Below are 14,093 nucleotides of genomic sequence, written 5' to 3'. Positions count from 1 at the left end.
TTTCTTTAATCATATTTTCATATTGCTTGTTTAAAATTAGGAAGCATATTTATTTTTACTTAGTTTTATAGTAAAATAATACAAAAAATGAAATAATTTCCCATTGTTATCTTCTCCTTTCAGATGTTAAATCAATTTATAATAAAATAACTGCAGCTTTGCTTATTCTTCTCCAATTTACACTTCATTTCTTATAAATTGCATAAAGAATGGAATTTAAAGTTTAATTGCATTGGCCATTTTTCCAGAAAAAGTAAAATAAGTGATAATATTGGGTTTTGTTTTACTCTTTGTTTTTGCTGTTCCTCATTAAGACTCAAGCTGGGTTTTCTGGATATATATGTGTGTATGTATATATATGTATATACATACACACATACATATATATATAGTTTGTTCAATTTCTCCTTTTTAAAAAATATTTTTTATGTTTTTTTTTTAGGAGGGATGAGGTTTGTGCCTGGGACTTCATACATGTGAAGCACTTGCTCAAACACTGAGCTATACCTGCTTCTTGTTTAATTTCTATATTGCTGTTTCTGCTCTTTGTTATTTCATTATTTCTCTTTATGATGGTTTTATTTGATCTTTTGTTAATTAAGGTGCAAGCTTTGATTATTGATTTTACACCTTTTTCCTAAATATAGATATTTAATACTATAAACTTCACTCTAAGTATTACTTTAATTGCATCTCATAAGTTTTGATATGTTGTTTTATTATTACTCAATTGAAATATTTTCTAATTTCCCTTATAAAATCTTCTTGATGGGGTGGCAGACTTGGCCCAGTGGTTAGGGCGTCCGTCTACCACATGGGAGGTCTGCGGTTCAAACCCCGGGCCTCCTTGACCCGTGTGGACCTGGCCCATGTGCAGTGCTGATGCGCGCAAGGAGTGCCCTGCCACACAGAGGTGACCCCACGTAGGGGAGCCCCACTCGCAAGGAGTGCGCCCTGTAAGGAGAGCCACCCAGAGGGAAAGAAAGTGCAGCCAGCCCAGGAATGGTGCCGCACACACGGAGAACTGACACAACAATATGACGCAACAAAAAGAAACACAGATTCCCGTGCCGCTGACAACAGAAGCGGTCAAAGAAGATGCAGCAAATAGACACAGAGAACTGACAACTGGGGTGGGGAGGGAGAGGGGAGATAAATAATAAATAAATAAATAAATAAATAATCTTCTTGATGAATGTACCACATGCATTTACAATTGTTGAATATAGTATTCTACAAATGTCAATTATGTCAAGATAATAATCTTCAATTCTTAGAAGTCCATCCTTATTTCTTTCTACTTGTTTTATCAAGTACTGAGAGAGGCATTTACAAAAATGTCTAGTTATGATTATGGATTTGATTGTTTCTCTATTAGAGATGTTTCTGCCTTCTGTCACTTCCTGTTTTCAATATAGCCCAGCCCACAGTCCTACTTATTCACCTCTATTCTGTGTCACAATTAGCATTACCAATATCTTAGGAGAGAATTTGAGGAAAATCTAAGCTTTATATAGGAAATTATCATTGAGCCAAATCTTAAAAGATGACTCTGTGGTTTCTTGGAGAGAAAGATTAGAGAAAACATTTACAGAGAAGGAAAAATATGTTCCCTACCTGGAATATGATGGAGATATGAAAACCCTGGCATATTCCAGCAATGAAAATAGTCTCTTATGACTAAAGCCTAAGATTCTGTGTGTGTGTGTGTGTGTTTGTAGAGAGGTCTAGAAAAGATGGGGGAAATAAAGGAGTTCAACTGAGATCAGGTTTATCTCTATTCCCTTTTATCCAACCAGTTTCCAAATCATTTTGAGTCTGTTTTTCACTTTACTGTATCTGTAGCACATGACTTATGACGTTCTACCCTCTATAATATTTGTGAAATATTCCCTTTGTACTCTATGTACCTTATGGGTGAAGATAGTGACTCATTCGTTTTTATTCTTTCCACATTATAATACTTTGCTCATATTAGGTATTATTTACTGAGTAGAATTAAAAGTGGATGTTTTCATGGTGTGAAAATAAAGCAAATGTCCATAAATACCTTTAGTATTTATTGGAAACATGATTTACAGCAGGAGTTAGGAAACTATAACCTGTGGGCCAATTTTGGCCTGCTGCCTATTTTTGTTTGGCCTATGAGCTAAGAATGGTTTGTGTGTTTTCAAATGAGTGAAAAAAAAATCAAAAGAAAAATAATGTAAATAATGTGAAAATTATATGGAAGTCAAATATCATAGTCCATAAATACAATTTTATTGTATCATAGGTATACTCATTTGTTTACATATTATTTATGGCTGCTTTTATGCTATAATAGCAGTTAGGTATTTGTGACAGAGATGGTATGGCTTGTAAACCCTAAAATATTAACTATCTGGCCCTTTATAGAAAACTTTGCTGACCCCTGGTATAGAGGAAGGGCCCTGGGCTTTAGAATAAGGTGGATATGAATTTGAATCCTATCTATATCTCTTACTAGGTATATTAACTAAAATGCTTAGCATCTCTGAGATTTAAGACCATTTTTAGAGTAAGAAAAATCATATCTCTGATAAAGAATTCATATGAGATTAATAATTTAATATCTGACAGGAGGTCTCAATAAATGTGAGTTTCTTCCTCTTATACCTGCTGTTAGAGATCATTATCTTCGAAATTGCATCAATTAAATATGCATTGCATTTTCTGTTGAAGATTTAAAAGCAGTGTTTGGCTAGTTGAACCCAAACCAAGAAAGGGAAGGAAATATGGTTAACAGGATTTGGGCTTAATGCAGCAAGGGATTTCTAAGCAGTGGTCCATAATTTATAACTGATGTGGAGGTCCCTGGTATTTAAAATCCTGTGAGCATGTGGTGGTTTTTGTGAGGATTGCTAACTAGTCCAGTCTGAGTGAGACCATTCCAAATTGGAGACATTTTAGAACGGCCGTGAAGATAGACACGAACATATGAATTTACATATGTTGATGACTTCCTGTGAAACTAATCAAGAAATACTTTTGAGTGTCCTCTTATTGCTTCATTTGTTCTCTACATTGCTTAGATTCAAAGCACTTTCTAGGAGTGATCAAGCCTTCTGTTTCTATCTCTATTTCTCAATGGGACCTAGAGTTTACAATGTACACTTAATAAGTCCTATGAACTAGATTCATAGATATATTGTCTTTCATGAATTTGGAGAACTCTAATGAAAGAAGACAGGAGGCATTTACTTGCAATTCCACATAAATTTCTATTTGTTTTCTTGCTCATGTCATATTCCCTTTCTAAACCTGGTTCTTAGTTCTATGTTTGGCATATTGCAGGTGTTTAATGAATGCTGATCGAATAAGGCAACATAGTACATGAGTATAAACATGGCATTAAAGTCAAGAATTGTGAATTTGAGCCTCAGATTTACCATTTTTTTTAACTGATGTGGAGGAAACACTTTGAGTCTTTGAGTCTTATTTTTCCTTTGAGACTTTTCTTTAACTGTAAAATGGATAAATACATGCTTTGCCAAACTCACAGGGCTATTGTAGGGAGCCCTGAAGAATGTAATTGGTAAACTTTAACTGGCTTTAAAATGGGCTTATTTCTAAGAAATAATGAAAAAATCTCTACTTTATACCATGTAAGAGAAATCTTTACATTCTGGGTCTATTGGCACAAGAGTAGAAGAAAATAAAGAAAACTAAGAAAGACAAGTTACCTTAGTCAGTGTGGATATAGATGATAGCAAATTATTTTGGCTAAGTAGCATTTTAATAAACCAAGGATTTGGAAGGATATTTTCAAGGCTGATATTTTCCAGTACAGTTGTTTCTCCCTTGTGCAATAAGTTTGTTTCTGATTCATTGCATACAAATCAAATTTATGTATCAAATCAAGATTAAAGTGTACTAAAAAGGAAACCAAAGTCTCAGAAACCCTGCAATCCTCAGAAAGATTTAGTTAAAAACACTGACCTGCTTATTTTCTAAAGCACTTATGAATTTATTTGGTATCATATGGATTTATGCAAACTAAATTTTCTTAATTTTTTTATAAAGTAACAACTTTCAATGACATTATTGATTTTTGCCATACACAAGAACATGGAATATTTACAAAAATTTGAACATATGCTGGTCCATAATTCAAGGTTCAACAAATTTCGGACAGAAATATATTCTTTGACATTAAAATAATCTATCAACATATCAAAAACAAAATGGTAACTAGAAAATCCCCACATGTTTCAAAGTTAAGCTGCATACTTACAAAGAATTCAGGACTCAAAAAAAGATAATAAAAATTTGAAAATAAGTTTGAACTGATGGAAACAGAAATAAGACATATGAATCTTGTGGGACAGAACTAATCTTAGAAGGAAACTTAAAACATTAAATGCATTTATAAAAATGAAGAAAAGATCAAAATTATCTAAGTATTATTTCAAGTTACTAGGTTTAAAAAAACAAGTTACATGCAAATACAAAAGGAAGAAAATAATGAAAATAGGAGGTGAAATATAATACTAGTGTGCATGTGTATATATATATGCAAAGACCATACAGTATAGAAAATAAACAGAACTTGGAGTTGCTTATTTGAAAAGATTAATAAAATAATAAAATTGATAAACTCTTAGCAAGACTTACGAAAAAAATAAAAGAAAAAAGTCACAAAATAACAATAGCGTAAGTGATAAAGGTCTTAGAGATTCTAGAAATATTACAGATGTAATAAGAGAATATTGTGAAAAATCTAATGCCAACAAAGATGAAATTTTAGAAGAAATGTACTGTAAATGATATAGTGTGCTATTGGTGCAAGGAAAAACAAACCAATAGAAAAAAATAGAAATCAATAAACATTCCCACATATATATTTTCATTTAATTTATGAGAAAGTTGACAGTACAGTACAGTAGAGAAAAGAAATTTTTAGTTTGGGGAAAAAGAACTTAATCCCTACTTCACACAATACACAAAATAATCCAAATTGCTTATAGACCTAAATATGAAAGGTAAAACAATAACATATCTGTAAGATAACATAGGAAAGTATATCTTCATGATACACAAAGATTTCTTAATCAGTACACAAAAAGCACTAACCATAAAGGAAAAGATAGATAAACTAAACTTCATAAAATTTAGAACTTCTGTTTTTCCAAAGAAAACATTAATACCAAAAAGTAAGCCACAGAGTATTAGAAAATATTAAATAATATATAACTGAAGAAAATATATATTCAATATGTATAAGAAATCTTTTAAATTAGGAAGAAAGTGACAGATAACCCAATAGAAAAATTAGCTGAAGACTTGAATACACTTTGAAAAAAAACAGGATATACAAACAGTCAATAATGAGATTGGTTCCCAATCTCATTAGTCATCATGCAAATGCAAATTCAAACCATAGGAACATATCATTACAGAATGGCTGAAACTGCCTTAAAATACCAAGTGTTGGTCAAATGTGAAACAATTGGAAAATTCATAGATTTCTGGTGGGATGGTAATTTAGTGCAACCACTGTGGAAAATTATTTGGGATTATCTACTAAAGCTGATCATCTGCATACCTATGAATGTATAGAAATACAGCAGAAATATTTGCAACAGCAAAAAAATAAAAAAACTGGAAACAACCCAAATGTTCATCAATATTAAAATAATAAATAAACTGTTATATATTCATACATTGGAATGCTACATAACAATGGAATAAACACACTACTGCTAAATGAAGCAATATGGATGAATCCCACAAATATAAATTGAGCAGAAAAGAATCAGACATAACAAGTACATACTGGAGAATTTTTCACCTAAAGTTCAAAACAGGCAAAATGAATCTAGGGTGGTAAGAAGTGTTTGGTAAATTGCTCTGGGAATAATGGCTGAGAAGGAGCAGGAAAGAGCCTGTTGGGGGTGATGTTAATATTCTATACCTTGACTTGGGTCATGGTGAGAAAGTGCTCACTTGGTAAAAATTCATTGAAATGTACATTTTTTATTTGTGCACTTTTCTATATATGCTCATAAAGAAGCCCAAAATTAAAAAGAGGTGAAAATAAATTCAAATTCTAAAACTTTGAGATAACAGAAATTTTCCTGACTAGCCACTCACATGTGCCTTCCTACACACACATATACACATGTACAAAATCTATCTATAGACAACACAAAAAACCACTCAGACCACTTACTTTGAGCCAAACCTCATCTACTTTCTCCAGACTACCTTCGGGCTGTTTGCTCCCTTCATCCCGAGGTCTTTTCCCACTGGTGACACAGGGAAACCAGCCAGTAAGGGGACGTTGGTCAGGTAAATCTGGATGGTATGAGGTGCAAATCTGAAATACAATTTCAACCAAAAATTAAGTGTAGGGAATGAGCAGTAAGTAAATAAAAAGAAACTCTCTAGCTCAAAACCAAAGTTTTCTCTTTCTGACTACCTAATGATTGCATTATTGGCAGAAAATTTTTCTCAGTGCAGAAAAATTTCTAAGTGTGCTCTATTAGCCTCAAGATATAACTTGCTGGGGCAGAAAAACACACACGACAACTTTGAGTCTACAGGCAGCCCAGAGATCTTGACCAAAGAATTGTCCTGGCACATCGCAGGCAACCATTCCCAGGGTTAGCCATAGAAGTCTGAACATGATGACCGGTAGGTCCTCACCATGCACGATTGTATCACCCAGGAAGGAAGCTACTAAGGCAGGGAACCACTGAGCACTCAGCTATGTAAAGGAGCTAAGGTAGTGAAACTGCAGGGAACGTCCATCTTAAAGCCACTTCAGAGAGTTGTCATTAACTCAGTATCTCCCAAATTTCCTGGATTCCTGTCATTAGATATGAGGACTCTTAAGGAGAAAGATGCCAGAATAAGGATATGGAATGGTGGCAGGCACGGCTATTTGCCTACTCATATCAATTTCCCTTTCTTTCTTATTAACAAACTCCAATTTTATTCAAGGGAACAGTATGACCAGTTATAAATGCTTACCTCCTCAGACTTCCTTACAGCTAAGAGTGATAAAGTAAACTGCATCTGGCCAATTAGGTGTTGGTGGAAGTCTACAGTGTTAAACTTCCAGAAAAGCTTCTATTTTCCCAATGAAAAGGAGAAACCTCAGATAGGATGCACATATTTCCTTTGGCTTTTCCTCTTCCTCCTGCTTGAAATGCTGACTTCTTGCTTAGAGGAGCAGCAGCCATCTTATGAACATGAAGAAGAAAGCGGCAAGCCAAGGATAGAAGAGATGGAAGCTAGAAGTTTGGGTCCTTGAAGAGTTCCTTGACCTAGAGTTCAAATCCCAACTGATTCCTCAATTTCCTTGAGGATGTCTCTTCAGATCTAAAATCTAATGTTTTCATCACTGCCTAAAATGCTTCTGTGAAAGGACTGTACTGACTACTGTTATGAGTTTCTTTGCCAATCCAAGCATCTGAAATGGTACCTAACAGCCAAGAGCCACTAAATTTCACTTCAGTATTCATATATAATTCATAGAAGTCATTGGTATAACATCTTAGACTCCTCAGAGGATCTCCTATCCATGTAGGCTAACATTCAGGGAAATTTTCATACCTAAGAATTTGTCTTTAGTACTAACTCTGGGATGTTTCCAATAATAATTAAATCTTTAGATTAAACTTTAATATTTAACATATATTTTTAAGTCATTTGATTCCTGTAATAAGTTATTGAATTCAATACAAAAACAATTATACCTGTTTGATATATTAGAAAACTGGAGCCCAGAAAGATTTATTAACAATGCAAACCTCATTTAATGTTAAAAATTATAATATTGGTGAATATAGTAATGTAACCCATGTCTTCTAACTCTTTAATGCATCATTTTCTCTTTTAAAATAAATTCTCCCAAATGCAAATTCAAATCTAATTTTTGACACATATCCTTAGAAGTTAAATTTTGAGATGTTCATGTATGCCTTGTAGTCAGCTATTGCATAGCCAAAATTTTCCTAGATGAAAACTAGTGAGGGTAAGGGAGGTGGTAAGACTTAATTGTAACCCTGGAAACTTTTCATTTGGCATTATCTTGTTCTGAGTTCAGTAAAGACTAAATTTGATGGTAAAGTCAGGAGTGGAATGTAATCTCCTATTTCACATCTCTGGGCATCACTTTCCAATTTTGTTCAGACTTGACTCTAGTCATCTGCCTTAATTTACCATGGAATGGGGTTCTCCAGTTACCAAGGACACAGGACATTTCTTCTTGTCTTCGTGCGAGGAGTAAGCTTGGGTAGCCCACTGATCCAAGTATCCTTTGGGAGTATAGAGGCCACAGTCTAAGATGCTGGTTTCCTTCTCAAATGGCTCACAGATCCCATCTCCCTCGTATATGTAGCATAGGCTTGGTTCCCCTGCCAAGAAACATTGTATGGGGAGTGGTTGTTAGGAAAAAATAGAAAGAAAAGAAGAAACACTGTAAGACATTTAAAAAAGTATTTTCATAAATGTCATGGGAAAAATTTGACATAGAAGTATTCATAGCATTTCTCCTTTGGCCCTGTAATGGAATCCTGTAGCCAGTCTATGCCCACCTCAAACAATAGACAATACACACACACACACACACAGAGAGAGAGAGAGAGAGAGAGAGAGAAAGAGAGAGAGAGACCATCCACATGCCACATGCACCTAATGAGGAAGAGTCATTTTTCACTGGGAGAGTAGTAGAGTACCCCTACATAACCAAGGTATAGAAAGGGATGGGGAGGATTGGAGAAAAAAGAACAGGGAGAAAAATTCAGTAGAGGATTGAGTGTAGAAAGAAAATTTAAGGAATAGTTGAAAGAGATACTTAGGGGAAGCTGGGGATATAAGAAAAGTAAGTGAAAGAAAAAGGGAAATTCAAATAAATGATATGAAATAATATCCATTTGGATTTCCTTTAGAGTTTTTGGAATACTGAAGTATTTTAGGTGTTTTATATTCCCCAATTACTTTTTGCTGCTATATTATGCTTCTTCAACTATATAAATGCTCTGCAACTGGCAATATGCTTCCAGATTTCTAAGGATTACTGTAAGTATTATTTCTCTTAGTTTTACAAAAAAACATGTTTTCTCATGAGTGAGAAACATGCAAAGGTCACCTGACTCCTAAGCAGTAGAGTTTGGAATTGAGCCGGGCTTACAGAATGCAGGTTCAGAGGCCTATGGATCTTACCATAACTGCTTCAAGCTATGGCAGAATGATTGTCTTCAAGAGCAAACAGGTGAGAAATTAAAACTAAAGAAAACTGGTTGGGTTGTTAAGCAAGGTTGTAAGCTCTGGAAGAGTTCCATACTTGCTCATAGGACAACTCCTACTAAGTGAATGGACTGGCTCTTTATATTTGTATAGACTTACTTTCTTTAAGTATAGGAAACCGAGAAGCAGTTATAAAGCCATTATTAAGTTCTATTTCATTTTCTACAAAAATATGGGATAATTAAGATCAACAGGATAATTTTAATTTCCAATTTCTAATTAAAATAATAGGACATGGAAGCAAAATCGAGGTTCAATATAAATCAGTACATAGGAACACAATTGGCAACATCATTGTTAAAATTTGCTGTTACTATACTCTTTTTCTGTAATCCTTCACAGTAATACTATTTCTGTATTTTGTCAGTAGCTCATCAACATCTACTTATTATTTTCCTTCATATTCTCAAGTCTAAGACCCTTCTGTGGTAAATCTGTCTCTGCTTGCCAGGGATCTCCTATTCTTAGAATTTGGTTATAAGCCTTTTATGGGCTTCCATCTTTTGCATTCTATTCAACCTATGGCCTACTTAAACCACTCCCCCAAAGCCAATATTTGTATAGTTGAAGTGACTTCTCCTTAATGATTCTTCCATTTAACATATATATGTGTATATATATATTTAATATCCAGCAACTGCTTATTCTATTTATTTTTTACCACTGAATTAAAAATTTTTGCTCTAGTTTTTCAAATCCATCTGAAAATAATACCACTTTTTAAACACATTTCACAATGGTTCCCTCAAACCTAATCTTTTGAGAAATTATGGAATAAAATTAAGAACTATGTGCTTAGCATACAATGAACTTATAATTCACTACATAATGTCTACCTGAAAGTCTGTAAAGTTAAAATAAATTAGATATATTCTTACTGCAATTGGAGGCTATGGAAAGATGGGCCAAATGTAATGGGATCAAATGTGATAAAAAAGAAAGGTAGGGTTGCTCTTAAGTTAAATGAAAATTGAGCTGTGCTGGAGAAAGCACATTGCATAATATGCATAGATATCAGGCAAACACAGGTGGGTTTAACGAATCCTTTTGTCCAGAAGAAGGCAATTGGTTCAGTATTCTTTGCACAGCCAGACCACATCTGGAGTGTTGTATTTCTTTCTGGGCATTGACCACATGAAACATGCCAGGTTGGGGTAAATAGGAAAGGGTCTGGAAACTTAATCACATGAGGGGATGTTTGGTTTGGAAAGGAAGATAATGGGAAGGCATTTCAAATATCTGAATGGCAGTCAAATAAAACAGGAAAAAATATTCTTAGTAGTTTCATAGCAGGCAAAAAGCCTGCTTGATTAAGTAATAGGAATGCTGAATTCCAGTGTTGCCTCCACAGAAGCTTTATTGGACAAGTTACTAAAACTCTCTGGGCCTCAGTTTCCCAACAGGAAAAGGAAGAAGAATTTTAAACAGATAAAGCAATTTTTAAACAAAAAGGTCTATTTCAAAGTGTATTCTATGCACTTTATATACTTCTAGAAATATGTATGCAGAAACTAGAGGCCCATCTCTCAGGAATTGGAGAAGGGATTTCTGTAAGGGAGGGATGCTGGACTCTAAGTTTCCTCCTGACAGCCTTCATGTTACTCAAATGTGGCCAGTCTCGAAGCCAAACTCAGCATGTAGATGCAGTGCATTCCCCCCAGCATGGGACATGACACCCGGGGATGAGCCTCCCTGGCACCGAGGGATCACTACCACATATCAGCTGAAGATGCAACTAGAAAATGATCTTGAATTAAAGGTTCAATGCAGATCAGCAGAATATCCCTGTCTACATATAATAACATGACTTCAAAATGCTGTTTGACCTATGTAAGGGGGAAATGGAAAGGAGAAATGAGTTTATAAGGCTACGAGTCTCTAAAAAAGAGTCTGGAGGTTGTCAGAAGGAATGCCGTTATGCACAACTGAGCAGAGTCTAAGAGACAGATAAAGTAGATACAACCCCAGGTATTGGTTCTTTTGAGGGATAGAGAGACCCACGGGTTCTATGGTCATGGCAGATGGGGTTCACTGCCATGTCAGATGGCCCTTCTTTGGAGCTGGTGTTTCTGCATGATGGAACTGGACTCAGAGGGGATCTCTTTTCACAAGACTTGCATACTACTTTACTGGAATTGTAGTTGGTGCTGGGGTTTAAGATATATTTAGGGGATTTGAATCTCTGGACTGACAATATGATACCCAGGCCCAGAGCCTCAACAGACTTCAGCTCCTACACTCTGATTTATTGGACTTACCCCACTCAGCTAACATGGAATTGAAGATGGTCAACCACCACACCATGGAGCCTAGAGTGTCTACAACTGAAAGCAGGAGGAGTGCATCCAGTATCCATGTGGAATCTAAGCCCCTCTTGACATAGATGTGCAATGGACACAACCAATCCAATGTCCACAGAGAAAATGTGGCATGGGTGTGGGAAGGGTGGCCATGGTGGCTGCTGGGTGCGGGGAATGGGAGGAAGAGATGAGATGGGGAGGCGTTTTCGGGATGTGGAGTTGTCCTGGTGGTGCTTCACGGTCAATTACGGGACATTGTAGATACCCCCAGGGCCCACTGGATGGAACGTGGGAGAGTGTGGGCTATGATGTGGAACATTGACTATGGGGTGCAGTGATGCTCAGAGATGTACTTACCAGGTGCAATGGATATGTCATGATGATGGGAGAGAGTGTTGCTGTGGGGGGAGTGGGGGGTGGGGGCGGTGGGGTTGAATGGGACCTCATATTTTTTTAATGTATTATTTAAAAAAATAATAATAAAATAAAAAAATGTTTTAAAAAAACTACTAGACTATATGTATGAAAAGAGCAAGGTCTCTTTCAGACTCATGGTACACATGGACACTAAATAAAAATTTATTAAATGGATGAATGGACAGATGGATGGAAGACCATGAAGGTTTTAGAGAGCAGAGGTATTTGTGTGCTCTGTATAGTACTATATACCTTAATAAGTTCTGTATAATTACAACTATAGCTTACTTTATTTTGAGATTTATAAACATTAAGAATATTTTAACTTCCAGGGAAGATGGCAGAGTATGGAACTCCAGGACTCAGTCCTTGCACCAAAACAACCATTAAACAGGCAGTAATAGCCTGAAACAACTATTTTGAAACTATGAAGACCAGAAGAACACTGTACATCATCCAGGGAAGAGCAGAAAGAAGAGGCTGATAAACTATGGTAAAGAACAGTAAATTGCTCTCTCTCTGCACAGTGGTTACAGGCACCCATCCCCCCACTCTCACAGCAAGCATCCACAGGGTCCAGTCCCTGGCTAGCTTGTTGGCAATAGAAAGGAACATAAAAAGCCTCTTCCACAAGAAAAGGGATGTGCATGGCTGATCATTTTTCAAGGCTTTTATTTAACACTGATTTTTAATATACTTATTTTTTTTATTTATTTCTCCCCACTCCCTCATTGTCTGTACTTGCTGTGTCTGTCTTCCTTGTTTCTTTAGGTGGCACCAGGAACCACACTAAGGCCTCCAGTGTAGGGGGAGGTGCCCAGTCTTTTGAGCCACTTCCAGTTTTACAAGGCTTTTGATTAGGAAATTTGGATTGCTGGGTCCCAGCTCTGAAGGCAGCTATTGTTTCAACTGTTGGGGAGAAAGGTGGTGGCAGCCATTGTTTCAACTACACCTTGGACAAAGGCAGCAGTAGTCATTGTTTCAACCCTCCCTGAATAGTGGTGGAGGTTTAACTCTTCCTCAGGGCTGTCTTCGACAATTAGCTGAAGGGCTGAATTTGCATTTATGAGGTAGGTCAGGAAAGTTCAGCTATGGGAAGGTGTCAGAGAAGCTTTCATGACACCTCCATAGGACATTTTGGAGCCAGTCTGCACCCATTTGTGGGTCCCTGTCTTACTTTGGCTGAGAAATTTGACTTGGGATTTTCCCTCCACACAATAGCAGCATAAGACAACGAAAGGAGTATAACATCTATAGAGGCAGAGAGTCTGGGATAAAGGACTGCTGACTTAAAATACCTGGGAGAGGGAAGTTTGTTCCCTGGGAAGCAGAGGGGACAACCAAACTCCTGTTAACAGAGGAACTCCAAAACAACTAACAAGCAAAATTTCAGGATAAGATAGAGACTGAGAAACACAGGGAAAGCCCTGCAAACTACATTTGCTTTGGGCAACCTTCTTGCTAGAAGGGCTAAAGTTCAAGAAAATATCTGTCATCACCATCTGGTTACAAAACTAACAAACAGATATTCCACAGAGTAAACCCCAGAATTAACATTTTTAAATATTAAAATGTACAGTGCACAACAAAGGAGTATGAGATAGAGAAACAGTAATTGATGGCGTATCTATAGGAAGATGATAAAACTACAGAAAACATCAACAAAGAAAATGAGAATGTGGACATACCAAATAAAGCCTCCTATTCCTTGGTTTGTTGGTCTTACCCAGGTCAGCTAACAGGGAGGTGAAGATGGTCAAGTACCACACCAGGGAATCAAGAGTGTCTACAACTGTAAGCAGAGGAATTGCATCCGTCATCCATGTGGAATCTAAGTCCCCTCTTGATCTAGAGGTGGAGAGGACGTCACCATCCCAGGATCCACAGAATGGAGGAATAAAATATGGACTAGAGTGGATTTACTGATATTCTACTATAAAACTATTGTGACGAGTAATAGAAGAAATTTTAGCATCAAGGTGGAGAATGTGGCGATAATAGTTGCTGAGGGCAGGTAGAAGAGATGTGATGTGGGGGCATTTTTGGGATTTTGAGTTGTCCTAAATGATATTGCAGGGTCAGATGCTGGACCTTATATAT

At 36.2% G+C, this 14,093-nt stretch overlaps 1 protein-coding gene across 1 annotated transcript in view; it reads right to left on the bottom strand.

Moving 5' to 3' along the window:
- PAPPA2 (pappalysin 2) overlaps positions 1 to 14,093 on the bottom strand; it is a 331,690-nt gene that overhangs the window by 140,848 nt on the left and 176,749 nt on the right. The window contains exons 10-11 of the mRNA XM_058310161.1: positions 8,191 to 8,384; positions 6,194 to 6,340 (exon numbers count right to left, since the gene is read on the bottom strand). Of these exons, the coding sequence (XP_058166144.1) occupies positions 6,194 to 6,340; positions 8,191 to 8,384 (341 nt within the window). The remainder of the gene's footprint in view (positions 1 to 6,193; positions 6,341 to 8,190; positions 8,385 to 14,093) is intronic.

The sequence above is a fragment of the Dasypus novemcinctus genome, chromosome 13 (genome assembly GCF_030445035.2).
Source record: "Dasypus novemcinctus isolate mDasNov1 chromosome 13, mDasNov1.1.hap2, whole genome shotgun sequence".
NCBI lineage: Eukaryota > Metazoa > Chordata > Mammalia > Cingulata > Dasypodidae > Dasypus > Dasypus novemcinctus.
The sequence above is the reverse complement of the archived record's forward strand: the minus strand, read 5'-3'. Positions and strand labels throughout refer to the sequence as shown.